We start from the raw sequence: 27,061 nt of genomic DNA, 5'->3' as shown, positions 1-27,061 counted from the left end.
ACGACACAAAATGCATCGACTATAGAGAATGTGGAAGAAATGACAAAGCCTCGTCATGAAGCCCTATCGCAAACAAACAACACACTCTGAACCAGTTTTGACCGAGGATTGAACAACAGACACACCGTTCACAGTTGTTCGTGCTTTACATCACCGTCTTGGACAGATGCTCTAGTCAGTGTATTATTTAATTTGTTTCTATACGGGTTTAATAGGGATTGCCCTGGATGTTTCAGGCCCTGGACAGACTCATCATCCAAAACAACGTGGCAGACAGGGACCATTTTTGCTCGCTTCTTCAGAAGGACACGGACATTGACACCATAAACAGCGGTAAAACAGGCATCGATCTAGGGGTTATAGATTCAACATGGAACCTCAAGTAATAAGGTGCCGCAGTAAAACATGAGCCCCCAGCAATAGGCCATGGATGCCTGAGAACCTCTACCCTCTCTCTTTCTCTCTCTCTCCTCTTCTATCTCCTTAAACACCCTCTCTCCTTAATCCTCTTCCTCATCCCGATCCCAATCTGACTCCGGCCTTTACTATCGCTTCGAATACTGCACCATCCACTTCCACTATGGAGGACATATCCATTTTTGCCATCCCACATCTCAAGGACGAGGTCACCCAGTATCTCACCAGGTGCGACTTGGCACAGTGTTCCCTTGTCTCCAAGCAATGGTCCTCCTGGTTCACACCAACCCTTTGGCACACCATCAATCGTCGTCATCCCCAGATCGAATCTTCAACTCTGATAAAGTACCGTGACCATATCCGGGAACTCATCGGCGTCGACACTGCATTCGCATCCAAGGACGACCTATGGCCTCTTCCCAACCTCCGGCGCCTGGAACAGGACAATGGACACAGCCTATTCACTATGGTCGAATCCAATCTCAGGCTACTCCGCTTGCTTCAGATGACAGAACTATTCTTTCTACGGACCCTCAAGCTCGAGCTCTTTCTCGATCTTGAGTCAGTCCAGGCTCGGCTACTCGAGACATTGTTACACCTCCCTCAACTCAAAAAACTCGACCTCCAATCCCGCAAACATGCCTCTCCAATTTATATCCAACAGCTGATCCAGACCTGCAGCCGCCTTGATTCATTGACCTTGGGCTTTGAAAGTTACGATGAGGATTTGAATGAGAAGTCAATGGCGAGGCGTCAAGCTGCTAAACGTGCTATGGAGCTCATGCCGGTGACCCGACTGCGAGAGCTGAAATATTACTTTGAGCAGCCAGATCAGGAAAGAGCCCTCTTGCCGTCGCTTCTGAGGCGCTGCCCTCTATTGGAAAGTCTCGATATAAGGCCAATCCGCGGTCCCCGGGCATTGAAAGAGATCATGTCCGTCTTTGAAGATGGAGCGTGTCCGAGGCTGAAACGTCTATGCCCAGGTAATACTTTCTTCGTCAAATCATTTGAAGGCGATGTGGGGCTACTGCGGCCGCTTGCACGTAAGAGAGATAGTAACTACACCGGCAACGATACTTGGAATCAGGAGAGACAATGTGGGCTCGAGAGCTTTGCTGTGGTAAATGGTAATTTCGAGAGCACACTGGCACTAGCCCTCGTGGAGTATCATTCCACAACGCTGACGTCTCTGAAGGCCCCAAGGACCACAATCCACTTGTCTGACCTTGCGACACTACTCAGTGGCCTTCCGAGACTACAATCGCTGGTGACCAGAGTCGACTTGGCTGAAAGACTCGATCTTGCTGAATGTATGGAAGCGGCATTGCAGAAGCAGTGGGTTTGCTTAGGTCTAAAGCATTTGTCGTTGACTTGGAAGGGGGGGTCAAAGGATATGAGGATCATTCGGGAGCGGCATGTCAACAGCATGACGAACCGTTGTATGCATTATATCTTTGAGCAGGTGGGAAGACTGATAGAGCTGGAGGAATGGACCCTCGAACGCGAGTTTGAGCTACTGTACCTGTCAGATGGGTTCTTGATCTGGCTATCGGGCCTAAAAAGAATGAAATCGTTAGTTTATGAGGCTAGGCAGCAGGATCAGCAACTGGATGCAGTGGAAGCAGAGTGGATGATCGAGAACTGGCCAGCTCTGATTCATATTGTACTTCGCGGCGTGAATGGCAACAAGTTATCGAAAGAAGGTCAGCTAGCAGAAGACCAATTCAAGGCCACGCTCAAGGAAAGACGACCATGGATACATATTGAATAGGATCGCTATATAATAAAGCCATCACCATTAGCAGCTCATCTTCTCAGTTCGGAGAAAAGGAGTCCTACCTGCTTCGCCCATCTTTGAACACGCCTCGTCATCGTGTACTGAGCCATTTATAAGGAGTTGTACACGAAGATCATGCTGATCTGCATGACCGACCACTCCTTACATCTCTTATGTGTTCATGAACAAAGATTCCCACGACGATGCAGATATCGGTATCACAGTTCACATCTGTGTCGACCCTCTTGATTTTTCATACAAGCTCTCGAAGCTCCTTCTCCTTCATTGAACTGCAGCACAACACAGAACGCATCGACTATAGAGATGTGGATGAGATGACAAAAGCCTCGTCATGAAGTCATATAGCAAACAAGCAGCACACTCTGAACTAGTTTTGGCCGAGGACTGAACAAACAGACACATCACTCACAGCTGTTCGTGCTTTACATCACCACCTTGGACATATGCCCCTGGTCAGCGAAAGGCGATCTACATCTTCAGCTGTTTAGAATACTACGATGCCAAGTAGCACCAATGCGGCAGCATGTGTAAGATAAGCAATGCAACCTAGATCTTTATTTTTTGACCTAGCGCCATGTGTACCAAAAACGCGATCGGTTCACATATCGTATCTGAGCTCCCTCCGAACCTCTACATCTCACCCAGCATCTTCATTTCCTCCACCTTGTCCAGCATCGCCTGTGGTGTGTGCTGTGCCTCATCGATTGCCCTCTGCCTCTTATCCATCTCCTCCTTCTCTCTCTCCTCCTTGCTCGGCGGCAACCTCTCGTTCTCGATATCCGATTTCCTTGCGTCCTCAAACGAATGAATCGCCTGCCTCAACCCCTCGGCACCCAACGCCAACGATCCATAAGGTAACCGTGTCGTACCCATCAGGTCCTTGAGTTCCGAAACCGACTCGGATTCTTCTCTCAGGACCGCAAACACGCGAGAGATACGCCCGACAGCCAGGATCTTTTGTCGAATTCGATTCCTGCTGGCCTCCTTCTCTTCAAGCACCGCTGCTACTGATGCATCATAGCTGGGGCCTGAATCCTGCTGCAGTCCCTTACCGCCCACTGTTGCTGATGACAACGTGACTGTAGCTGAGATTGGGGACGCACTGCCGAGGGCTGTTGAGTCCTTAATGTTGAGGATTAGATCATCCTCTGCCAGTTCTTCTTTACTACATGTGTTCAGAATCGCCAGCAGCATATCGGAGACTGGAAACATTGGTACCGCAGGAGGGGGGAAGAATGGGTGAGATGTTTTTGCGCAAAAAGACATGTTCGAAAAGCAAGGTATGGACAATGAGGACAAGAAACATACTCTTTTCGCCAACAAAGGGCAAAGACCATGTAAAGACGTCCATGAAGTTCGGAAGCCAGTACGGATGTGGCGACGCGTTGAATTGCCTAAAAGTCCGGATAGCAGAAAGCTCTGTCAGTCCCATAGGACCACAAAAGGAATATATCAACTACCACAAACGCGTCCTGATGATGGTACACCTACCGGATATTCATGACATTATTTTCGTACTTGATAATCGCCGCTATTCAGAGCACAGACATTGCCTATCAGTATCGCTACTGTTTTTTGTTGTCATTTCCTATGCGAGCGCTCACCGACCTTTGTTGTGATAGACGTCCAGGTAGTTGGGGGCTGAGAAAATAGTCATGACCGACGGGAATCCAGTCGTCTTTGTCTTTCGATACATCCGGTATCCAGCATCCTGCGCCTCGTGTGCACGAATAATTGACAGCAAATTGTTCTTTTCCAGGAACGCGCATGCCGCGTGATAACTATGCATCGCAAAGATAGCAGAAACAAAGATATAAGAAAAAAAAACACATGTCAAAAAAACTCCTGCCGCGAATTCGACTCTTCATATGCTGCGACAAACCGACTCATGACTGACCTGAAAAAGTATGAACATCCTCGGACGTGGTTGTGAACAAAGTATTCGTTCGTCTTTTCCTGACCAAACTCTTCTAGCGGATCCGCCCACAGTAAATCGCCCATAAGTCCATGAGTCGGTGGTTCTCTGAATCGATTGATCTTACGGAAGTCATCCAGTGTATTCAGCTCCGGTGAAAGTCCACCATGGACGCACAGAAACTGCTTGTTCATAAGCGCAGCCAAGGGCAGGGCGCAAAACGACTCTGTGCAGGCATCATAGACCCTTTCCGAGTACTTGTGCTTGCCTTTTTTTTTTTTTTTTTTTTTTTTTTTGGGAGTAAAGACATTCCCGTAGCACAGATCAGTAAGGATATTTCGGGCGTAGTGTGGTTTCTCGATCCCTGGCATGATATCACACGAGCACATGCATCACGTACATTCGGCCTTGAATGTGAAGTAGTCGGTCAAGTGCCTGCATTCATGGTTTCCTCGCAGAAAGAACATGCTGTCCGGGTACCAGATCTTGAGCGACCAAAGATAAAGGACACACTATTGCATCGCAAGCCATGATAAGGATGAGTCGCTGTTGTTGTCCATGGATGTCGATCCTGAGAACGCTCCTTCGTTAAAGAAAGCTCGAGTGTACATACCTCGATGGAAAAGTACCCACGGTCGACATAGTCACCCAGAAACAAGTACCGCGTCGTCTCTGGATCCCCGCCAATCTCAAACAGCTTCATCAAGTCATAGTACTGTCCATGAATGTCGCCACATACTAATCAAGAAGAGCGAGGACAGACACCACACAGTCCAGTTAGCAATCAGCCGAAAATCGATCTCTCGATCGATAACTGCATCCACGAGTTGGCTTACCTGTCATAGGAGCATCGACATCAAGCATGTTTGGTTCCTTCTTCATAATGTCCGTGGCCTTTTGCAGAATATAGATGGCCTGGTCCTCCGTGAGCCTTCCCTCGCGGAAAAAGTGGTCCTTTAGGAACGCGATGTTGGGCCGGTCCGGAAACTCTTTCGAAAAGAACATCTCGTCCGTCGGAACCGATACCGCGGGCGCCTGCACATCTACAGTTGGTTCAAGAAAAGTGTGTACGACCGTCGATGAAATGTCAGTTTTTTTTGGCAGCAAGGGGCAAGCAAGCAAAGGAGGTTCTTCTGATTAAGCTAACAAAAAGCCAATGCCAAGGGCGAGGAGAGGAGGGAGGGAGGGGTCCTCATTTGAGCAAGCGAATTCCTTCCAAGGATCGAGCTCTGAGAGCGGTGTGATCTTCGTGGTCAGTGCTTCATGATCCAAAGGCGAGTATCCAGGTTGAGTTCAGTCTGGATTGGGTTGGCGCTCCTAACAATATTCCGGGGCTGATCGACGTTTGTTTTCTGAAGAGGAAGAGCTCTGTGCACCATAGAATAGAAATTCACGGCGATGGAGTGCTGTCCTGGTAGTAGTACCTTTGCTGTATCGTTCCAGGGTTGAGGCTGTGGTGCCATCGTCCATGGTATGGACCGTAAAGTCGATCTTGGGGACTGGGCGCTTGTTCTGCAGCATACGCAAGGCTGCCGCCGCCTGAGCGTTGCGGGCACTTGCCGATGCATTCGACGAGGCGGGGTCATGGGAGCTGCTGCTTCCATGAGGATGAGGAGGGGTAGAATTGGACATTGTGAAATGGAGAGAAGAGAAAAAGAAGAGGAGAGAAAAAGAGAGAGATGAGAAAGAGAGAGATGATGACAAGAAAAGAAAAAGAAAAGACAAAGTGTGAATGTGTGAATATGCGAATGTGTCAATGCGGCACATTGCAGCATCGCCCCCTCCCCTCCCCCCGTTTCGCGTGCAGCCGCAGTCGGTTGCTACCAATACTCCCCCGTCATCTTCTCGCCCCTCCTTCTTCTCGCCCTCCTCCCCCTGCCATCCACCCCCGCATCCTTGCCCCCTCCTGGCTCCGGTACTCCCATTCCCATCCCTCCAATGCATCGCGCCCTCACCCTCTCCGAGATCCTGACCTCGATCGGATACTTCCTCCCGCCCTCTGCCCTCCTCGCCTGCGCCCAATGCTGCCACTCCTTCCACGCCGCCTTCATCCCCCTCCTCTGGCACTCCCCCGCCTTCCACTGCCGCAAGCCCCAGTGCCTTCCCTCAGGCCCCCTCCTCCTCCAGCACCAACATCGCATCCACCACCTCTCCCTCAACATCTGCTCCTCCCTCTCCCCGTCCGCCTTCCAGAGCTGCGTCAACCTCTCCCACCTCTCCCTCAACCTCCCGCACCCCGCCCTCCACGACTCCAACTCCTGGGGACCCTGGAGATCTCTCATCTCACACCACTACAAATCCCTTCGCCATATCACCGCCACCATCCACGCGCTCCATGAGGAGGCCATGCCCCCGGAATTCTGTGCCGCCATCGCATCCTGCCTGGACCTCCAGACCCTCACGCTCCAGGGACACTTGATCCAACCCCAAGACCGTGGGAAAGCACTGAACGAGCTCTGGAGGGCCTTGCTGGACCTCGACACCCTCCGTCTCAAGAACATCTCCCTCCCCACCCGGCCAACATCAACGAAGCCGGGCAACGACATCCGCCTCTCTCGATTGCGCCACATCTTTGTCGACGAGCCCAGACAGGGGGCCGCTGGCGAGGACGGAGTCGACCTGCTCATGCGCTTCCCCGATCTACGCTCACTCTACTGGCGGAGCTCTCCCGCGGACTACTACAACCAGTCCAACTGCCTGCCCCTCCAACGGCTCGGCCTGGCCTTCCTCGCCGGACACTGGCCCCAGCTTGAAGACCTCGATTTCAAGGGTGCGGACGTCAAGGATTATGATCTAGCCATGATCCTCGAAGGCATCACTCGCCTCATGAACCTCCGCGTCGTCAACACTGCCTTCGGACCCTCGGCCATGGACGCCATCGCAAAACACTATCTGTCCATCAAGATCCTCGACCTCACTAAATGTCCCTACGTGAAGAGCTCGATGGTCCAGACCTTCCTCTCCTCCATGCCGGGACTCGAATACCTCTCCGCCTACAAGCTCAACTGCCTCGATACCGTTAACGGCCCTCCCTGGGTCTCTCTCAACCTCCAGCACCTCATCATTTGCATCGACATGTCCACCTCCCAGGACAAGGCCACCCCCCCAGGACAAGACCAAACTCTCCATTCAGGAAAAAGACCTCTTCGATATTCATCAACGGCTCGTCTACCAGCGCCTCCCGACCCTGACGCGACTCCGCGCTCTTACTCTGCAACGGGGCTACCCCAAAAGGCTCAACAAGTGGAGACGAACCCTGGATCTTACCTTGGCTGCCGGTCTGGGATCGCTCTCCACCCTGAGAGACCTACATTCCTTCATTTTCTCGAGCGACCATCAAGACATGGGTCTGGCCGAAATCCGCTGGATCATCGACTCCTGGCCAGGCTTGCGAACCTTGGGCGGCCGACTCACGCGCGATCCATCTCGTTACTACGAGCTGAAGCGAATTCTGAACCAGACCCATATCCATGTCTTTAATTGATCCCTTCCTTCTCTCCAACTTCATTCATATACCATGGAGTCTTTAACAGATACCTTTATTTACACTTTATAGAAGGACTCTTTTTTTTTTTTTTTTTTTTTTTTTCTTTCATTCTAAAGTAATAATTAATAGAAGCATTCTTTTTTCTTTTCTTCTTTCTAACGTTTCGCGCCCTTGAAGAACCTGACGCCCAAGACGATCAGGACAATATTGCTGACGATATAAATACAAGAAATCCCCAGGTTCCTCCACCGATGTGAAAAATCCATATTCAGGTTCCTGTAAAAGTCCTGCCCGTACGAATACTGACAGTACTGACAGTCTGAACTCTCATCCGGGTTACTGAGGTAACCCGACGCACGCTGGAGGAACTCGGCCGCATAGGCACCGCACGTCTGTCCTGCGGGTGGTTGGAAGGCTCTATACTCGGAACTGTCGCATACAACCCGTACATTATACAGCTGCGTCGTCACCAGTGCTTCTACCAAATACCGGTACCTATAGGAAAAACCACCAGAAATTATTATGGATCCAAAAAAAAAAATGTCGTTAGGGAATCCATCCGAATCTGAATCCTCAGATAGACAAAAAAAAAAAAAAAAAAAAAAAAAAGAGTAAATGGATGAAAAAGCATAAAGTTCACAATACACACTACTTACGGATCAAGCCAGTAGAGCCAGGAACGCCAGAATCCGGGCATACTTGCATAGGGCATGACAACACCGCAGAACAGGTTCAGTGCCGAGATAATAAACGGATTCAACAGCGCCGCGATCTGGGCCGAAGGTGTCCACGCAGCGATCCACTGACCCAACGTAATCGCAAAGGTCGTAAAAATAATCACCATCAGCCACGTAAAGAACGTCGACAGCGGATTCGTCACAAACCCCACGGTCCAGTACAGGATCAGGAAGAACACTGTCGACGTAACGATTATATACGGCAATTCCGTCAAGATGATCGACGCCGCAAACGGAATCCAGTCATAGTACTTTCCCGCCTTCTCTCGGAAAAACCACTGTCGCTCAGTCTGGAACCGAGGCTCGACCGTGTTGCACAGCAGCGGTGCCATGACCAAGATCTGGAAAATAACAAACACGCGCGACTGCATGTCCACAATGCTGTGACCCAACCGAAAGAACGTGAATCCGTTCAGGAGTGCAAAGATCGTCAGCATCCCCAACCGACCTAGGTTGTAGCCGGGGAGACGCCAGAAGGTCCTGGTCATACGTCGGAGCACGTACTTGAACTGTGTGCGTGTGTTGGTCGCGTATTCGAGCTCGGCCGAGTGATCAACACCGGTCGCAGAGATTGAAGCACGCGTCTCCTGGATATCCTTGAGCAGCTGCTCCTTTTCGGGAGACGTGTTCCAAATCTCGGGCCAGTCCAGATCCGAGTGCCTAGAATTGACCACATCCAGAATGTACTCGGCCGGGTTCGCGTCTGCGGCGCACTTGGGGGCACCGTTCATCTCAAAGTACTGGATCAGTTGCGACGAATCCTTGCCGAGCTCGCCAAAGAACACGGTCCGCCCACCCTTGGCCAACAACAGCAGGTCGTCAAAGAACTCAAACAGCTGAGAAGAAGGTTGATGGATCGTGCAGAGAATGGCTTGTCCTTGATTGGCGAGTTTGCGCATGAAACGCATAATGTTGTACGAAGCTTGAGCATCCAGACCTGACGTGGGTTCGTCTAAAAACAGCAGCCTGGGCTTGGCTACCAGTTCTACACCGATCGTCAGACGCTTGCGCTCCTCAACCGAGATACCGAAACCTGACTCTGTGGTTCCGATCATGGCGTCCGCAATGCCCTCCATCTCGAGAATGTGAATGATCTCCTCCACATACGCATCCTTCGCGGCCTCAGAGACCTCAGCTGGCTGACGCAGGTATGCTGAGAACTGGAGTGATTCACGAACAGTGCACTCGGGAACGTGTACATCGAGCTGCTCGCAGTATCCGGTGGTGCGCTGGAAATCACGACGCAGAGGCTGCCCATCGACCTCGACCTGACCTGTTACAGTGCCCATGCTCTTTCTTTGAGCGAGAACATCCAAGAGGGTCGTCTTTCCTGCACCAGAGGATCCCATGAGTGCAGTCATTGTTCCGGGCCTAACCAGACCTGCGATCTTGTTCAGGAGCTGCTTCTTGCCAGAGGGGTCGGCCTTGTAAGGGACAACATAGTCCAAATTCTCCCACGAAAAAACAGATCCCTTGACCATATTCTCCTTGAGCGGGACGCCCTGCTGTGTACCAGCGGCTGCTACGGCCGGATTCACCCCTGCGGGCTGCTGTGTTTGGTAAGAGTTTGGATCCATACCACGCTCCACATCAGGAGCTATATGGCCGTTAGCCGGACCGTCAGGGGCTCCTGCCTTGGACCTCTTAGGTCGCTTGAAGACGTTTGTACTAAAACCTCCCTTGCCAAACTCCTTGGCTTCCATGGCCCAGGCAGTCAAAGCGGCGAATAAAATCCAGAAGAGCAGCACAGCCACAATGTTGATCCACATTTGAGAGGCCTTGTAGCGGAAAGCACCATACATGTAATCGGGTCCATCGACGTAGTTCTGGCCTGGCTTGGATCCAGCCAAAGTGCAGACCTGGTTCGCAAGGTTATCGTAGCCCGGACCGTACGGGATCAGGTATGGAGCCTCGCAAGAGAACCGTAGTCCTGACATTTCGTTTGCCATCAGCGCTTTAAACGCATAGGCCAGCGGGTTTCTATCATGGAGAATAAACGCAAATGTCAGATTAATGACTCTTTCTGCTTTCTTCTCTTTCATTATCAGCTTGAAGGCTATGATCAGGTATAATAGGTAGCAAGCATGTCCTTACATCCAGAAGATCCAAATAAACCAAGGATGCATAGCCTGGTAAGGGATCAGATACCCAGAGTAGAGAACCAAGGCCAGCAGAAGGACACCAGAATACTTTGTAGCATCATCAAAGGTCTTTGAAGCGCATCCCCTAGATTCATACGATACTCAGACGTGCCTGTTAGAGTATGAAAACACTTTACATCATTCCGATCGAATGAGAGAAAAAAAAAGTAGAAAAAAAAAAACTCCCTCCCCAGAGATGCAGCTGTACTTACCACATGCGGAAGAAGGCTGTCATACATCCCGTTGCCAGGGATAGGATCAAAACAAAGACAAAGAATTTTCCAGCAGTACGCTGAAGGCCTGAAAGGAAGTAGAGAACGATGGCGAAGAGCAGGTTGTGGACTACAATGATCGGGATGTCGAGAACGATTTGGGCGAGACCAAAGGACGAAGGGCGATACATAGCATAGTTCTTGAGCTTGTACAAGATAGGACGACCCTGCAATGCCGTCGGCAACTCGGCCTGTGCAATCAGAGCATTGAACAGCAACGAAAAGAACAGTACACCTCCTCTGGTGAACGCGCCTATCATGGACGAAGGAAAGGTCATTATACAAAAAAAAAAAAAAAAAAAAAAGCAATAGTAAACATCGATCATCGCGACTATACCTGAACTGTTCGTAGGAAGCAACAGAAAACAGGTACCGACCACAAATGCCTTGATAAGCATCTATCAGATTGAAAGGTTGGCGTTGTTAGCAACTGTATCTCGCCCATATCATGATATATATAAGCAAACAGCGACGGGATTCATCTACTTACAGAACCATAACGGGAGATTAAACTGCCAATGTCTCCTTTCACCAGCTGGACCTGGCGGACGGTCATGGCCCAGATCTGGTTCAGGTACGTAATCGTGTACGGATTCTTAACAGAGACATGCTTCTGCTTGGTCTGGCGTGTGGCCTCCATAAAGGTGTCATCTGCCTCCCTGTTTTCCAACTCGGCCTCGTACTCTGCAAGTTGCTTGAGCGTCTGCTCATAGAACTCAGATTGCCTGTAAAGAGCCTCAAACTGCTCTGGTGTGCTTGGCATGTTCGACGCGATGTTTGGATCGAGGCCCTCTGCAGGTCTGCGCTCATGTGGGTCTGTGACAGCCGTTAGGAAATCGGCTGTAGTCTGACGGGCAGGACAACTGAAACCCATGTTGATAAAGTACTGGCGCGCTTGCTCTGCGGGCCCAAAGAAGATGCAGTGTCCATCGTAGAGCAATAGGACCTGGTCAAACAGATCGTAAATATTCTCGGAGGCCTGATAGATCGAGACCAAGGTGGCACGTCGTAGCAAGTCGGTCTGGACACGGAGGGATTTGACGTAGTCGAGAGCGGAGGATGCATCGAGACCACGCGTGGATCCGTCCCACATGTTGATGCTCGAACGGGTGGCCATCTGCTCGGCGATCGAGAGGCGCTTTCGCTCTCCACCGGAAATACCGCGGATGAACGCGTTTCCAACAAGGGTTTCCTTCTGGCGAGTCAAACCGTACATGGTGGTGAGGACATCGAGAAACTTTTCTCGAAAGTCCTTGCGGCTGGACATGTCTGGCAGACGCGCTCGCGGGGTCTTGGCCTTGATGGCCGTGTCCAGAGTCTGGCGGACAGTCAGCGTTGGATAATGGAAATCATCTGGGAGGGAAAAGACGTGAAACCGATTAGTAAAAAATGTCTTGGTGTTGCGGAGCTTTGATTATTGGATCATATTTTCTTTCTTTTGGGCGCGTCATACTAGCGACTAGGATGGGGTCAGATCAGATCAGACTTACCTTCTTGGTTGTAGAGGACCTCGCCCTTGTAATGCTTATGGACAGTTTCTGCACTCAGGCCGTTGAAGGTCACCTCGCCCAGGACCTTCTTGTAGTTCTTGCGATCATTGGCGAGGACTCGCAGGAGGGTTGAACAGCCCGAACCAGGCCTGCCCAGGACCAGGATCATCTCGCCCTCTTGACAGCAGCCATCCATGGGGTAAAGGATCGTCTTTGTGATCTTCTTGGAGCTCCCTTCTCGGTTCGTGCACTTGCGGACCCAGAAAAACGGGTTCACGAGATTGAACAGACCAATGAAGGGATCGCCGGTTGTGGTTATGAACTGCTCGCCCACGCCCTCGCCAATGACACTGAGTTGCTTCCAGCAGACGCCCATGGTCTTCATCTTGATGCCCTTGGCGGCTGCACCAGGGATGATCTTCTCCTTCAGGTGGGTCTCATAGTCGAAATCGCCCTCCTGTTTGATTGCCTCTTCCTGAGTGGGACCTAGTTCGGGCTGAAGCTTACGCGCACTCTTTCGCCGGGGCATGCCTGGTTCAACACCGCCGGCCGCAGCTGCGCTGCTGCTACGCGAGAGATGGCTCAAGGTTCGCTCGAGTTGTCGGAAGTCGCGTTCGGCGTCGATGACATCAACCCTACTGGGGCCCTCACCCCATCGGCCTCCGAGTGCGTTTTGGTAGGCCTCGTCGGGGGTCAGCTCGGGGAGATCGTCATCTTCAGAGTAATCGTTGTCGAGGTCGTCGTCGCGAAAGTCATCGGGCGGGGGGATGATGCTGTTCATTCGCTGGGTGCGGGTATGGGAGGCTGAAGGGGGGTTGCGGAGGATGCCTTGACGCGGCGTGGGCAGCGGGGCGGACGCGCTGGTGGCCGCGGCATTCGGGGGCGGTTGGGGCGGAAGCTGAGCCATGGGGTTGAAGGCGTATCACGATGGGATGGGAGTGGACGGCCAGATCAGATCAGATCAGATCAGCACCAGTCAAGGCAAGTCAAGTCAGTCAAACCGAATCAAAGTCAAGTCCAGTCGAGTCCAGTCCAGTCAAGTCAGGCAAGCAAGTCAAGTCAAGTCAAACAGGTCTAGTCCAGTCCAGTCCAGTCTAGAATGTATGGGTGTGTTGTGTGTTTATAGGGAGAGGATGAGGGAGGAAAGAAGGAGAGGAGGGCAAAGAGGGCAGAGGGGAAGAAGAGTCTCCTCTGCCTCTGCCGTGTCTGTGCAGTACATGTACGTGGATATGCATTGAGCAGAAACGGACGCGGCAGCAGAGGCATCACCATTGGCTCATCGCTGTCTCACCTCCATAATGCGCCCTCCAGAGCACTCGCCACCAAAAAAACAACGCACGTGCGGGGGAGTGGAGCCGGGCTGGCCACCAAGCGACCCTCGATCCGCATGCGCTTTTGTTTGTTTGGTCCGTGGGCAGGCCTGCTTCCCTCGAGCAGCGCAGGGGACTGCATAAAAAGCAGCCCGCGAGAAGAAGAGGCGAAGCGGTGGGTGGTCAGTGTCCACGATCCCCCCCCCCCGGTGGGTCTCTAAAAATAACACAGCCCTGCCCCCTCTCTTTCCCTGCCCTTCTCCGCTCGTTGGTTTACTGCTAACTATATGAATTATCCTCCTGGGAGTCCAATCAGCTGGGGGAGGGGGCTGTATGGCGGTGCCTGGGGTCTGGCTCCGTGGTGTGGGCGGATGTGCCTGAGCAGAGGACACTTCCACCCTTCGCACTGCATCTCACACCCTCGACCTCCACCTTCGCTCCTTTGCCCATCCCCTCTTCTCTCCACCTTCGCTCCTTTGTCCATCCCCTCTTCCCTCTGTTGGTAAGGCAATCCCCCATCCTGTCCGTCGTCATTCCTCACCACGGTACTGCTCTCTCCTTGGGACTCGATCTCCATTGCTCTCAATCTTGCTTCTCATCATCATCATCATCATCATCATCTCTCTTTCTTCTTTCTCCATCTAGCATCTCTTCATCTCTTCATCTCTTCTCCCTTTCCTTTCCTCCCTCCCTCCCTCCTTGCATACATCCCTACCCACACACACACACACATACACACACATATCCTCGCCATGATTGCCGCCAACAACAGCCCGCTCTCCATCCAAACCCCCAAGCCCGTCGACGCCAACACCAACGCCTCGTCCCTGACCTACCAACAAATCAAGGACCGCTACCAGGCCGCCGGCCAAGGCCATCTCCTGAACTTTTACGATGACCTCCCCGAATCCGAAAAAGCCGAACTCCTTTCCCAGCTCCAGTCCCTCAACGTCGAGCGCGCCAACCGGATCCACCAAAAGGCCACCACCTGCCCGTCCCCCATGCTCAGCAACCAATCCGTCCTCCTCGGTCCCTTGCCCGAAGAATGCTTCGAGTCGACTCTCGAGGCCTCCTCGGAGAAGATGCACGAGTGGCAAACCATCGGTCTGAACCAGATTGCCCAGAACAAGGTCGGCGTCATCCTCCTGGCCGGTGGACAGGGCACCCGCCTGGGGTCGACCGCACCCAAGGGCTGCTACGATATCAATTTGCCCTCGTCAAAGTCGCTGTTCCAGATCCAGGCCGAGCGTATCTTGAGACTGCAGGAGTTGGCGAGCAAGCAGGAAGGCGCAAAGGCCAAGGTGGTCATTCCTTGGTATGTCATGACCTCTGGACCCACCCGTACTGCGACCGTCAAGTACTTTGAGGAACACAACTACTTTGGACTCGAGAGCGGGAACATTGTCTTTTTTGAGCAGGGTAAGTAAAGTGTCCTTTTTTCCTTTTTTTGGGCGGATTCGATCATAGCCTGTTTGGCTATTATTGTTCAGGAACACAGTTAGACAGCGACCCCCCCCCAAGAGCGTCATTTGTTGTTCATCAACCGAAATCTTGGAAGCTTTTTTATTTTATTTTATTTCATCAGGGTCCATGCAAGGACAAAGAGGGAGGGGGAGGAATGCTCAAATGGCATCTATGCATTAGTCTATCCCAACCCCCAGCTCGCCCAGCCCTATCTCTCCAACTTGCTCCGATAGAACGTGAAGAAGAGCTTATTCTACTCTGGATTTTTTAACTCGCTTTTTTTATTTATTTAATTTTACCACGCCCTCGCCCACTCCAATCTCTCGGGAGTGCCTTCTGCATACGCAAAATGACATCAGCGGGAACACACCCTGAGCAATTGAGCGGCTCCTTCAACGGCTTTGCAACCCGATAGTTTTCGCTCTTTATTTTTTCCGTTTATTAATTGATCGATTAGGGTGAGAGAAAGACGTGGATGAAGGAACGACTTTTTTCATATATACACTTTTTTTTTTTTTTTTTTTTTTTTTTTTTTTGAGCCCTGAGAAATGGGGGGGAGGGGTTCCTGGTTGGCTGAACGTGGGAGGGTCCGATATTGTCCACAGGCATCGACTTGGTCAGAGCGCATTTCCCTTTCGGACCATAGGATTCAAAATTAGATACCACTGGAACGAATGAACGAACATGGAACTGGAACTGGAACTGCAGGAAAACCGTATCGGCGTAATTTATTTATAATCTTCATCGCATACTAAAAACCGCCCATTCGGAACCCTTTGAAACAATAGGAACCCTTCCTTGCATGACATTCGACGGCAAGATCATGATGGAGTCCAAGTCTCAGATCGCGGTCGCACCTGACGGTAACGGAGGTGTCTATGCGGCCCTTCGTACGACTGGTGTCCTGGCGAACATGGCGGAGCGCAAGGTCGAATACCTGCACGTCTACTGTGTCGATAACTGTCTCGTTCATGTGGCCGACCCCGTCTTTATCGGGTACTGTGTCCAGAAGAACGCGGACTGCGGCGCCAAGGTCGTCCGCAAAAAGTCGCCCGATGAGCCCGTTGGTGTGGTCTGTCTGAGGAATTCGGCCTTTAACGTGGTCGAATACTCGGAGATTGATGAGGAGGTTGCACACAGGATCAACCCCAAGAATGGACAGCTCTCCTTCGGGGCCGGTAACATCGCCAACCATTTCTACACGGTCGATTTCTTGAACAAGGTCGAGTCGTTCGAGGGCGAGCTCGAGTACCATATCGCACGCAAGAAGATCAAGACCCTGGACATGCAGACGGGAGAGATCATCACCCCCAAGCAGGTCAACGGCATGAAGCTCGAGATGTTTGTTTTTGATGTCTTCCCCTTCACCCAGCGGATGGCCGTCTTTGAGGTCGATCGTCGTGAGGAGTTCTCGCCACTGAAGAACGCACCGGGATCCGGTCAGGACTGCCCCGAGACCTCGAGGCGGGATATCCTGCAGCAGCATGTGCGGTTCATCGAGGACGCTGGTGGAAAGGTTGTCGTTGGTGAGGAGGATCAACAGATCGAGGGCGCACCCACGTTGGAGATCTCGTCCTTGGTCACGTACTCGGGAGAGGGCTTGAGCGAGATTGTCGCTGGAAAGTCCATCAAGACTCCCATCGTCATCAGTTCCTTGGAGGACCTCAAGAAGGCCGTTTTCTAAGGATTTTTTTTTCTTTTTCTTTTTCTTTTGTGGTTTCTCCCCTCTTTATAATCATCCTCTCCATTCACTTCTTTTTCATGTACACAAACAACTCGATCTTGTCTTCAGTGTCCTTTTTCTTCTTCAGCATAGAACAGACCACGATTTATTTATTTTTTTCATTTATAGAGCGTTTCTAATCGTCCCAGCGCACTGAACATCCTTCAGTTGTCGTATACCCGGCGGACAAAAAAAAAAAAAAAAACCAAACAAGAAACAAGTTACTCGATATTGAAAAAAAAAAAAATACCAAACATAAAACGTTATAATTCCCACTACACAAGCGATCTTGCAGCCCAGCTTGGGTTCCAAATGAAAGCATGGCCCATGAGAATGAACCAAAAAGATATACGTCTCCAAAAAATATCTTGGACATTTATTTCTCGAGAGGCGAAAGAAAAAAAAAAAAAAAAGTTTATAGAGAGAATAAAGAAAATGGGGGTAGTCCGTTCTTTCTCTATTTACTTCTGGTAGCTCCAGACCATGGACAACACTAAAAACAAACAAGCGCGAACAGAAAATAACGGAGATCAGTCAGCTTTTCTTTACTACTGAAGAAAAAAAAAAAAAAAAAAAAAGCCCAGGGCATGAAAACTCCATGAAATACAACTCAATGTTCACTTACAACCATCCTTGGTGGCCAGGCGGTTAATGGAGTCATCAGCCTCGGACTGGGCACGGACGTAGCCAGAGAGGGCATAGGTCGTGAACGAGCCGGTGTAGCGACCGTTCTCGTCAACGTCACCAATGTTGATCTGGACCGAGGCGTGGTCCTTGGAACCGATCAGGCGGTTGGTGGCAGAGCTATCATACAGGAGCGGAGTGAGCACAGGAGGAGGAGGGGTTTTAGTCGATACTGAAATCATTTGTTTTTTTTCCCCCTCAAGTAAGAAGATCGACGCTGTTCTGTCCTGCTGTTCTTCGTCCATCGTGGAGGATTGTTGTGAGAAAATAGAAAAAAAAGGAGTGAAAAGAAAGAGGCGCTGTTGGCGTGGATATGAAATAAAAGACGCCTCGAATGTTGCTCTGCTCCACAGGAAAAGCAGTTCAACGTTAACGGTGCTTGTGCACCGCAAGAAGAATAATAACCCAAGCCCGGGTGTGCGCTGCCCGCTTTTTTTTTTTTTTTTTTCCTCTCCAGATCGTTCATTGGATGATGGTTCCTTCTCAGATCTAAAAAGTCGCCAAGAGATCCTCCTCCTTCCATTCCTCCTCCTTCTCTCTTGTCCTGCGAATTCCGAACTCGTATATCGTCTTTGCTGACAATTGCTGAATATCTTTTTCTCTCTTTCTTTCTTTCTTTTTCTTTGTTATAACAAAGAAATCCTTGCAGGCAGTCGATCATATATTATATAATTCAAACTCGCCCCAGGGTCGATCTTCCTTGTTCTCCTGCAATTGTTTTCCGCACGCGATCCTTCTGAAAGCTTTGAAGAATAATAAAAAAAAATAAAAAATAAAATCCCTCCCCCCCCCCCTCCCTCCTTGAATCTGCTCTTTGTTCGTTGTTCGTACCACTTGCGGGGGACGTAGGTCTCGAGGGTGATGGCGGGGGTCTCCATTTTGTTGATTTAAAGCAAAAGAAGGATTCCCACTTGATGAGCATCCAACTTTTCTTTTGTTTGTTATTTTTTTCTTCGTACACGCACGTGATTAGAACCTTGTACGGTCGAGCCCCACCCCCACACCCAAATTGCTCATCCACAAACATTTTGATGGCGACTCCCTACAGCCCATTCCCAGAATATCTTTTCTCCATTGCATGTATGTGTAGCGTTGTAATAAACGCTTTATTGGAATAATGATGATGACAATGATGATGAAGAGCTCGTAATGGTACAAAAGTAAAATGATGATTTTTGGTATTACCTCGACCTTTAAATCTATTTAACACCCATGCTAAAGAACGTGTTGGCGTTCCCGCTCCGTCGTTTCGCCGCCCGCATCCGCTGGAACTCTGTCTCCTCATCCTCAATGTCCTCCATATCATCGTTGTAAGAGTCGCGCGAGTACGAATCCGATCCAGGCGATTCCCTCGTGCCATTGAGCGAGCTGTTGCCATGGCTATCCTGTCTCGTCAATCGCGAGCCTCCAAACTGGGGTGAAAGCACCATCGCCGGAGACACTAACCGGTTCTCGCTGAGGATCGGCGGCAGCACTGACATCGATGATGATGGTATGTGGTTCATGAGTCCCGCCGTTGCTGTGGAGGACGATCGCCTTGGTCGTGTCAGGCCACGCTGCAGCAGCAATCCACTGCTGCCGACCTCGTTCGAATTGCGATTGCTCAGTCGCCTCGAACTGGCGCTGGAAGAGGAACGGCTATAGCCGCTCAATGACGAAGAAGGCGACTGTGGCATGAACTGGTTTTCTTGGTGATCGTACAAAAACCCGCTTCCACCATATGTCACTGGACGCGGGCGGCGAGGGGCATAGGGAGCATCATCACCACCTCTTCGTCTGGGAACTGGCATGGTCTCATTAGCGCCGCCAGCAGACGGACCGGACTCCCACGCCATGCTGCTAGATGAATAACGCGAGGATTCTTCCTGGAAGGGTTCTTTGCTGGGATATCCTGTCGGGCCGTGAAAGGACTGACGCTTGTTGCTCGAGCTCAATTGTCCGAGACCGTCTCTCTTCTCCTCCCCGTCCTTGCCGTCCTTTTTGTGCTCCTCTGACTCTTGGACATATGCTGCAGCATAGGCAAGGAGGTCGATCGCAGATTCGGGTCTTGGTTCTTCTTCAGATATGACCAGTTTTGTCTCCATGTTGAAACTGTCGCGCATCAGCTGCTGGTGCTCGTCATAGAGTGCGTCGTCGTACGACCGTCTGTTCTTTGCCGCCTGAGCAGGGTTGTTGTAGTAGGCGCTGGAAGAGTGTCTTTCACGTGAGATAATACTGGGCTCTGCTTCTTCTGATCGCTCCTTGATCATGGCCTTGAGGCCGAATGAGGCAAGGGATGTGCTGTTCCGATTCGGATTATTGCTGCTGCTACCATTGGCAAAAGGCGAAGGATGTGTGACAGACGTAGGCGAGTCCTCCTCATGGTCGTCCCGATAATGTTGTGTGTCCATGAAGCGCTCTGGAGGAGGGGAGGTGGGCGACATGGATGTTGGCGACATGTAACCGGCAGGATGGCCCTCTGACATGGTGCGCTCGTGTCTTGGACGCCTTGAATCATCATAGTCCTCCATGGGCTGTCCTTGTCTACGAGAGGGTGCCGTGGTGATAGGAGGTGGGAGCAGTGGTCTCTGTGAGGACGAGGCAGAGGACGGAGACGAGTTTGTGGGAAGGATGATGTCCATGCCGTAAGGGCTTGCAGGATGTGAAAAAGAGCTCGAATGGCTGTGACCATGACCGCGGTGGCCGAGGCTTCCCTGTTGACCGTAGTGTGCAGACGATGACGACGAAGGTGGATGTTGCTGAGGCTGGAATTGTCCTGGCTTCTGTGGATACTGCTGAGTTTGCATCAGATGTCCATGACTGCCCATGTTGTAGAGACTGGCGGGGCGGCGCTGACCGTGCTGAGAGTGCGAAGAGTGAGAGCGCGGTGTGGGTGTGGGCATGGTCATTGGGGGGGAGGATGAGCCATTGGGGCCAAAGTATCCATAGGTGGAGGACTCTTGTGCGGATGCAGACATGGAGCCCCCGGTGCTCTGGTGGTGGTGGTGGCCGGGCAAGGGCTGCTGTGGGGTGGTGGGCGCAGAGTGGACGTGACTGGGATGGGGTCCCCCAAAACTATTGCTGCTGTTGCTTCGGTGATGATGATGATGGTGACCGCTCTGCAGATGCTGCTGCTGCTGTTGCTGCTGCTGTTGCTGTTGTTGCTGTTGCTGCTGCTGCTGCTGCATCTGCAGGTGCTGCTGGTGGTGGAGGGCGGCCTGCTCGTTGATCTTGATCCTGTTTGCCTTGGCCCTCCTGTTCTGGAACCAGACCTGTTTGTATTTGGTATGCGTGAAGAGTACACAGCAGACCACAGAATGTATGTGTGTGATGTGTATGAGAGGCAAGGTTTCGAGTTAATAAGGTAAGTATATCAAGCATCAATTCAAAAAGTGAGCAAAAGCGTAAAAAAATAAATAAAAAAAGGCCTTTGGAAAGAGGACATGGCCAATGACAAACGGGTGTCATCCAGATGAGCCTGTTACCTGAATCTCTCGATTGGTCATGCCCAGCTTCTTGGCCAGACTCTCTCGAATCTCGAACGAGGGAGTGTCTGTCTTTTCAAACAGCCCGACAAGGTCCTCCAGCTGCTCGGGCGTGATACGCTTTCGCTTGGCCTTCTTTGGCTGCTCTGCCACTGGCTGCTGCTGGTTCTGGTTCTGGTTCTGACTCGGACTGTTGCTAGTGGCATTGTTGGTGGAGTTACTCGCAGTGTTGTTGGAGGGGCTGTTATTGCTCTGTTGTTGTTGCTGTTGCTGTTGTTGTTGTGCCTCCGGGTGATGGTATTGCTGCTGCTGGGTGTACTGCTGCTGCTGTGTATGGGGACTGGCCTCGACGCCCCCCTGGTTCTGGTTGTGATCTGAGGACATGGATGCAGCAAAAAGTGAGGACAAAGAAGAAAACAAGGGATGAGTCAAACTGATGAGACGTAAGAATGTATAAGATGAAGAAAGACAGACAGAGAGAGAGGGGAGGGGAGGGATGGGGTTGAGGATGAAGGTAGGATGAAGGTAGGATGGGATGGGATGGGATGAGGGAAGGAAGGAAGGAAGGAAAGGAAGGAAAGGAAAGGGTGGGTGGCCACAGACAACGTGGACGGTGCACGAAGGAAAGAAATGTACGGTCGCAGAAAGAAAGAAAAGAAAAGAGAAGAGAAAAGGAAAAAGAAAAGCGAGGTGGGTGTGGATGGTGATGGTGGGGTTGGAGGGGTGAAAGACAGAGGAAGAGAGTGATATGTAAAACCCAACACCACTCTTCACTCAGACAGACCATTCGAATTAACAGGGGGCACCATTTACACACACACACACGTACACGCCCACGCCCACGAATGCAATGCACACTAAACAAGACACCGAGATGGATCTCACTCTGGTGGGTGCAGAGCGCGCAAGGAGCCCGATAATTCACATCCGAGACCTCCTTCCGCTGCACGGACGACTCGAGCGGAGGGTATTTTCGACCATGCGCATGCACACTGCATGTCCCTCCCCAGAAAACCCCCCGTTCCTCCTCCCTTGGTAAGCATAGCCATTTCTTTATCGCATTTAGTGTCGTCCCAGGGGATACCGGGCTTCTTTCTAATCAAAACTCCCCTCCATGTCTTCCTGTCCCTGTCGTGGTTGTGCTCCTGTTTGCATACTGATATGATGACAATCATACTTATGATTATCATGATCGTGCCTGATGATGTCTTCAAGAGCAAAGACAAGAGACAAGAACACAAAGACAACGGACGAACGACGAAGATAGGGGAGGAGGCACTATGAAGAACGAAGAACAAGACTAAGAAGAGCAAGACGAACAAGATCGTGATCACGATCAAGACGGGGCTGTCTCGTGCTCGTTCTTTTCTTCTCTTTCGCGCGATAGATCTCTTTTTTGTGTCAACCACTAACGCGTACATGTACACACACAAACATGTACCCGAATTGTACATGTCAGTGTGTATTGCTAATTCTTTCTTTTTTTTTTTTTCCCTACAGGAACCATACACAACTGTGCGGACAATGCTTGATGACATGGGTTGACATGCGGGTAGTTTCCCCTCAATCCAATGTTCAATCTCAATCTCACTCTTGTATATATCCACACCTGCTTGCTCTTGCTTGTCAGAAAGTGATAATGAACCATAAATACCCATACCCATCCATACCCCATCCATGCGCACACACATACACACACACCCCGTGTACTGTAGCCTGCTCCTTCGGCGGGGATAAATTAGCCCCATAGCAATTAACCAACCAATCTACTCGCCACCACCACCGAGACTATCGCAGACACACATACAAACAAAAGATTGATTGACAGGCACAAGGCACAAAGCATAAAGCATAAAGCACTAGGCTAGGCTAGGCTTGGGCTAGTTGGCAACAATAAACAGCACGTTGCCTGTGTGGATGTGTGAAGTGTGAATGTGTGTGTATGTGTAAACGTTGATACATGCAGATACTGGTTTTTTTTTTTTTTACGCCTAGGCCTCGCTGGCTCTACGGCCCATCATCACCGGCATTGTTCACCCAACAAGGTCCATGCTCCCCTTTTCTCTCCCTCTACCTTTCTCTCTCACCTCCGTCTCCATGGTCGCACAACGAGCGATTCGATTCCCCACAAACAGAACTACATCTACTATCTTTTATCTGTCTTGACTTTTATCACGTCTTGCATCTTTTTTTCCCCTCTCTTGTTTTCTTCTCGCTTCAGTACGCAGGCATGATGGATGTTCAACATGATCTCAATCCTTCCTTCCTTCCTTTTTGTTTTCACGCATCTCTCCTTCGCCAACCCTTTTCTGTTTGTCTTTTCCGCCTGTCTCTTGATAGCGAGGAACATAACGGGTATAATAAAGACAAAATAAAAATAAAGGGATGGCTGCATGATCAAGTTGCGTGTACAGCACCTAACCTTGTGTACCCGTCCATCACAGTTTTCTTCTCTCCCTTGTCTCTATTCTTTTTGCGTTTTGTCTTTGTCATTCTGTGTCTTCATCGCCCATGCCCATGCCCACGCCTACTGCTTACCTACCTCTCTCACAAGATCCAGTCTAATCTTTTTTAACCCCTGTTACAATCCACATCGCACATCGTACACCGTACATCGCATATCTCACATCTTAGCCTCGCCGAGAACAATTGATTCCTTTCCTTCCCCCTCAGATACCCCAAATCTGTCTCCATCCTCTTTGTTCAAGGGAGAAACTTGGTCTCAATTCAATTAAGAAGGGAACCGATAATTTAGAGCCCAAGGTAGCCCTGACCAGAACAATAGAAAGTCATTCGGATGATAAAGAAGCAAAAAGTGGATGTGTATGTGTATGTGTATGTGTCTGTGTATGTGTCTGTGTGCGTGGACGTGTGTGCTTATAGTAGAGGGTGAATGACAAGCGAGAGAGGAAACAAAGATGACGATCCATACCTTGTGCGGCCTTGTAGGGCTGTTGCTGGGCGTAGATAGTCTCTGCCATGGTTCAGATTCGATTGGATGGAGGGGGGAGGGGAAGGAATCGCCCAGGTTGGTCCGTCAGTATATAGCTTAGATAACGAATGTTCAGACTGATAAACCCGCGGAATTATCCCTGTGATTTAAGGGAATGATTGAGAGGGACCGAGGGTAGGGCAGCGAGGAGAAGAAGAGATGGTTCCTGTGCCTGACCGCGAAGTTTCAGTAGGTGAGTCTCTGTAGGATGCGGGAAGGGGGGCGTGAGCGGGGTGGGGTGGGGTGGGGAGCAAAAGTAGAGGAAGGGAGAGGAAAGAAGAAGGAAAAGGAAAAGGATGGGAAGAAAGAGTGGAGTATGAGGGAAGAAAGACAGGAGAGTGGTAATAAACTACATAAAGCGACGATGGTTTTTGTGTTAGTGCACAACAAAAAGACAGCACACCTTCACATCTCACGGTGTTCTGCCCTCCACCCTCGACTGGGGCGTATTTCTTTATCCTTTAACTTTACTCTGCTTTCATGTGCAGCCCATATAGCCATCAAGTCTGCCTGTATCCAAACTCTCTTCCCCCCCCCCCATACACTCACTCAGTCTCTCAATCTCTCTCAATCTCTCTCTCTCTCGCCATCGAAACACTCGGCCCTGAGCGCGACATATCTAAACCCAAATTTTATTTTATTGTCCTTCGGAAGCAGTTCTCTCGCCACCAATTGCATACATACCACCTCCACTTCCAAAACGAGAAGAGGGAGGGGGGAGGAGTTGCAGGGGGGAGAGGGGACCCACCTTTTCCTTCGATCTCAGTTTTATTACTTTGAAACCGGCCTCGTCTTCCCTCTCACTCTCACTCTCACTCCCCCTCCCCTCATTCCCTCATGACGATAGTCTACAACAGATTGCGATATCCACTAACGGTAGACTGTCACAACCCCTGATCCAACCATATAACTTCCACGTCCGTACCTCTCGCTCAACGCTTCGTCTTTCATAGCGCCCCGTCTTGCTGCTCTCTTCCGCTCTTCTTTTTTATTTCTATCGTCTCATTTCTTCTTTTTTTTCCCTCTTTCATCTCCCCAAGAGATTCTCAGCGGCCACTCACAGAACGGCTTCACCTTTTGCATTGCTTTCATTTCATAATACGAACCCAAGAACAAGCTCATCTTCCCTCTGGAGAGGAATCGACTTCGAGAGCTGCTCTTCATTGGCTCTGTGTTCATTCATAAAAAAAAAAAAGAAAAAGGAATTGGTCAGAGTATGAACGACCTCACACCCGAACTATTACGCGAAAAATAGAGATCCTCTTCCAGCAAAAAAAAAAAAAGGCACAAGGGCTTTCTTGAACCAGCAACAACAAAAAAATAAAAGAGAGAAATTGAGAGCGAGAGGATGGATGTCTATCTACACACAAACTCGATCTAAAACTAGAAAGAAGAAAAAGAGGAACCCTCGATCGAATGAACTGTTACTCAGGGCACATTGCACACAAGGGACGGAGGGATGGATGGTGATAATGTATTCGAAATTGGATCCTCGCACAAATGCATGGTCCATGGCCCATGGGTCCGATCGTAACAGTAATAATGCATCTTGATGAGAAAAGAATGAAAGATAGGGCTCCTTGGAGGGGAGGTGCATGCAGCCCATGGTTTCTCAGGAAATTGCAATCATCCAATCCTCTGAAATTCAGGGCTGTGCGTCCGCAGTCTCAGTTCCTGTTGCTCCATGCATCTCTGTAATGCACTTACAGTCGACTCTCCTTTACACACAAATTTCTTGTACGTTAAGGAGGAGCCAATCCCATATTTAATCCCAATTGAAACTGATGTTTCACGTACGTTATAACCCAAGCCTATGGCAATCAACGAACATATCCATCTCGTCCAGAGCGACCTGATGGCGAGTCTTCGACAGAGCATTGTAATGGGCTTCCTGCACATCAACAGCACCAGATATAAACTCGTTTACAGCGTCTTGAAGATATATTCTTGAGAACAGACCTCTTCTGCGTAGAGGATTGAAGGTGTTGACGAAAGCCTCTCGATGGGAACCCCCTTCTCAACCGTGCGGTTGTGGAGAGCGATTTCGACTACCTGGATCTCTTGGTCACTAACAACTGGCTTTGGGTCTTCTTAATCCAGGTCAGATTCGTCGTCGTCGCCCAAGTATCGTTATCAGAGTCTTCAGAGTTGTCATCATCCACGAAGCCATTCTCCTTCAGTTGCTGAAATGTTCCCTTGTATTGCTCGCGACCCATTATCTCGTGGGCGACCTCGACAATCCCTGGTAAAGGCCCTTCCCTATTGATCATGCTGAGATAGTTCAGGACGGAGAAGCTCTTCTGATCGGCGATAGTTTCTTCATTCCCTACATATCGTTCCCTGAGCTCTTCTTGAAGATGAATGACTTGATCTGCCTTTGTCTCAACTCCTAGACCTAACGATCGAGTTTTCTGGTACTCGGAGAGGATATGAACTTGGACAAAGCAATTGCGGATGCAATCAGGAGTCCAGAGTTTCCCATTTCAAACTGTAGCCGTGGATGATCCTTTCCGAATGCGATAACTGCAAAGGACCTCGGCAACGATAGCCTTCAATGTTACTTGAGTCAAACCGCTCGGCTGTAAACCTATAAACCTTTGTGAGCAAAAAATCCTTTGAGTTTGCACTATCACACTGCTCAAACAATACTGCATTACTTACAAAGGACATAAAGGTTGCGTTTGTCTGCACCCGTGGCATTACTGCACAACAACGCTGATACAGTGCAACCCGAGTGGGTCTCCTTGCCACGAATTAGGCCAGTAGCAAGAGTTGTTGAGCACAGCCTTCAGAAAGAGACCCGTCTCATCGCAATTATAGATATTATCAGGGTCAAAGCCCTCGAGCGACATTTGGATCTGTCCAACTTGAGTCCTGTAGAGATCCATGTTGGCCGATCCGCTTTCACCATGGCCGATGTATTTCTTGAGCGCTCTCTGTCTTTTGAACTTTTGGACCCAACCATTTGAAAAGGCAATCGGCTCTGGCTTATGCTCAGGACGAAAAGAATCTTTCACATCACCACAGCAGGTGTGAACAGCCTCTTCCACAACCGCCATTGGTCTTGGCCTGTTGCATACAATCGTTCTTGTTGCCACAAGCGGCAGCATCGCCATTGCTTGACGGATCCTGTCTTCCTTTTCAAGCATATCGGTAGCTGTCCTGAG

At 50.3% G+C, this 27,061-nt stretch overlaps 9 protein-coding genes across 9 annotated transcripts; 4 read left to right on the top strand and 5 right to left on the bottom strand.

Annotated features, from left to right (window-relative positions):
• Window positions 1-442: 442 nt before the first annotated feature.
• Window positions 443-2,250, top strand: BC939DRAFT_452446 (uncharacterized protein; the record flags this gene model as incomplete). The annotated part of the gene is made up of 1 exon (XM_051555806.1): window positions 443-2,250. A coding segment is annotated over exon 1 (1,604 nt), but the record flags the coding sequence as incomplete, so codon positions are not given.
• A 491-nt stretch (window positions 2,251-2,741) lies between these two features.
• Window positions 2,742-5,844, bottom strand: BC939DRAFT_452445 (serine/threonine protein phosphatase 2B catalytic subunit). The gene is made up of 9 exons (XM_051555805.1): window positions 5,555-5,844; window positions 4,967-5,173; window positions 4,744-4,868; window positions 4,531-4,642; window positions 4,113-4,398; window positions 3,824-3,996; window positions 3,707-3,746; window positions 3,524-3,609; window positions 2,742-3,417 (listed from the first exon to the last, which is right to left on the bottom strand). The coding sequence occupies exons 1-9, from the start codon at window positions 5,760-5,762 to the stop codon at window positions 2,846-2,848; spliced, it is 1,809 nt and encodes a 602-aa protein (XP_051411870.1). The 5' UTR covers window positions 5,763-5,844; the 3' UTR covers window positions 2,742-2,845.
• Window positions 5,845-6,068: 224 nt separating this feature from the next.
• BC939DRAFT_529180 (uncharacterized protein) lies at window positions 6,069-7,689 on the top strand (the record flags this gene model as incomplete). Its single annotated transcript, XM_051561496.1, has 1 exon — window positions 6,069-7,689. The coding sequence occupies one exon, from the start codon at window positions 6,069-6,071 to the stop codon at window positions 7,608-7,610; it is 1,542 nt and encodes a 513-aa protein (XP_051411869.1). The 3' UTR covers window positions 7,611-7,689.
• An 83-nt stretch (window positions 7,690-7,772) lies between these two features.
• BC939DRAFT_397464 (ABC-2 type transporter-domain-containing protein) lies at window positions 7,773-12,633 on the bottom strand (the record flags this gene model as incomplete). The annotated part of the gene is made up of 8 exons (XM_051552356.1): window positions 7,773-8,112; window positions 8,274-9,826; window positions 9,893-10,334; window positions 10,449-10,580; window positions 10,708-11,020; window positions 11,105-11,165; window positions 11,258-12,120; window positions 12,258-12,633. The coding sequence occupies 8 exons, from the start codon at window positions 12,631-12,633 to the stop codon at window positions 7,773-7,775; spliced, it is 4,080 nt and encodes a 1,359-aa protein (XP_051411868.1).
• A 1,686-nt stretch (window positions 12,634-14,319) lies between these two features.
• Window positions 14,320-16,715, top strand: BC939DRAFT_503450 (nucleotide-diphospho-sugar transferase; the record flags this gene model as incomplete). The annotated part of the gene is made up of 2 exons (XM_051560406.1): window positions 14,320-14,986; window positions 15,820-16,715. The coding sequence occupies 2 exons, from the start codon at window positions 14,320-14,322 to the stop codon at window positions 16,713-16,715; spliced, it is 1,563 nt and encodes a 520-aa protein (XP_051411867.1).
• Window positions 16,716-17,140: 425 nt separating this feature from the next.
• BC939DRAFT_452433 (ribosomal protein S21e) lies at window positions 17,141-18,326 on the bottom strand. The gene is made up of 3 exons (XM_051555804.1): window positions 18,270-18,326; window positions 17,380-17,558; window positions 17,141-17,247 (listed from the first exon to the last, which is right to left on the bottom strand). Exons 1-3 carry the CDS (start codon window positions 18,314-18,316, stop codon window positions 17,216-17,218), a joined length of 258 nt encoding a protein of 85 aa, XP_051411866.1. The 5' UTR covers window positions 18,317-18,326; the 3' UTR covers window positions 17,141-17,215.
• A 201-nt stretch (window positions 18,327-18,527) lies between these two features.
• BC939DRAFT_452432 (uncharacterized protein) lies at window positions 18,528-20,649 on the bottom strand. The gene has a single exon (XM_051555803.1). The coding sequence runs from the start codon at window positions 20,603-20,605 to the stop codon at window positions 18,638-18,640; it is 1,968 nt and encodes a 655-aa protein (XP_051411865.1). The 5' UTR covers window positions 20,606-20,649; the 3' UTR covers window positions 18,528-18,637.
• Window positions 20,650-22,756: 2,107 nt separating this feature from the next.
• BC939DRAFT_169281 (uncharacterized protein) lies at window positions 22,757-23,584 on the top strand. Its single transcript, XM_051550354.1, has one exon. It carries the CDS (start codon window positions 22,863-22,865, stop codon window positions 23,475-23,477), a length of 615 nt encoding a protein of 204 aa, XP_051411864.1. The 5' UTR covers window positions 22,757-22,862; the 3' UTR covers window positions 23,478-23,584.
• Window positions 23,585-25,942: 2,358 nt separating this feature from the next.
• Window positions 25,943-26,953, bottom strand: BC939DRAFT_503447 (uncharacterized protein; the record flags this gene model as incomplete). The annotated part of the gene is made up of 2 exons (XM_051560405.1): window positions 25,943-26,289; window positions 26,617-26,953. The coding sequence occupies 2 exons, from the start codon at window positions 26,951-26,953 to the stop codon at window positions 25,943-25,945; spliced, it is 684 nt and encodes a 227-aa protein (XP_051411863.1).
• Window positions 26,954-27,061: the final 108 nt, after the last annotated feature.

Source organism: Gamsiella multidivaricata (assembly GCF_025024155.1).
Source record: "Gamsiella multidivaricata strain RSA 2152 chromosome Unknown BC939scaffold_35, whole genome shotgun sequence".
NCBI classification, from domain to species: domain Eukaryota; kingdom Fungi; phylum Mortierellomycota; class Mortierellomycetes; order Mortierellales; family Mortierellaceae; genus Gamsiella; species Gamsiella multidivaricata.
Note: the sequence above shows the minus strand (reverse complement) of the source record. Positions and strands in the feature narration are given on the sequence as shown.

Bases quoted from the DNA above. Each gene is read 5' to 3' on its own strand.
- BC939DRAFT_452445 (XM_051555805.1), bottom strand. From the start codon at position 5,762: ATGTCCAATTCTACCCCTCCTCATCCTCATGGAAGCAGCAGCTCCCAT. The intron at 4,869-4,966 runs GTAAGCCAACTC...CTTCTTGATTAG, and splicing joins TGTCGATGCTCCTATGACAG to TATGTGGCGACATTCATGGA. The intron at 3,418-3,523 runs GTATGTTTCTTG...CAATGTTTCCAG, and splicing joins GCCCTTTGTTGGCGAAAAGA to TCTCCGATATGCTGCTGGCG.
- BC939DRAFT_452433 (XM_051555804.1), bottom strand. From the start codon at position 18,316: ATGGAGACCCCCGCCATCACCCTCGAGACCTACGTCCCCCGCAAGTG. The intron at 17,559-18,269 runs GTACGAACAACG...CCTGTATGATAG, and splicing joins ACCTACGTCCCCCGCAAGTG to CTCTGCCACCAACCGCCTGA. The intron at 17,248-17,379 runs GTAAGTGAACAT...GTTTGTTTTTAG, and splicing joins CCTGGCCACCAAGGATGGTT to TGTTGTCCATGGTCTGGAGC.
- BC939DRAFT_452432 (XM_051555803.1), bottom strand. From the start codon at position 20,605: ATGCAGCAGCAGCAGCAGCAACAGCAACAACAGCAACAGCAGCAGCAA.
- BC939DRAFT_169281 (XM_051550354.1), top strand. From the start codon at position 22,863: ATGCAGATACTGGTTTTTTTTTTTTTTACGCCTAGGCCTCGCTGGCTC.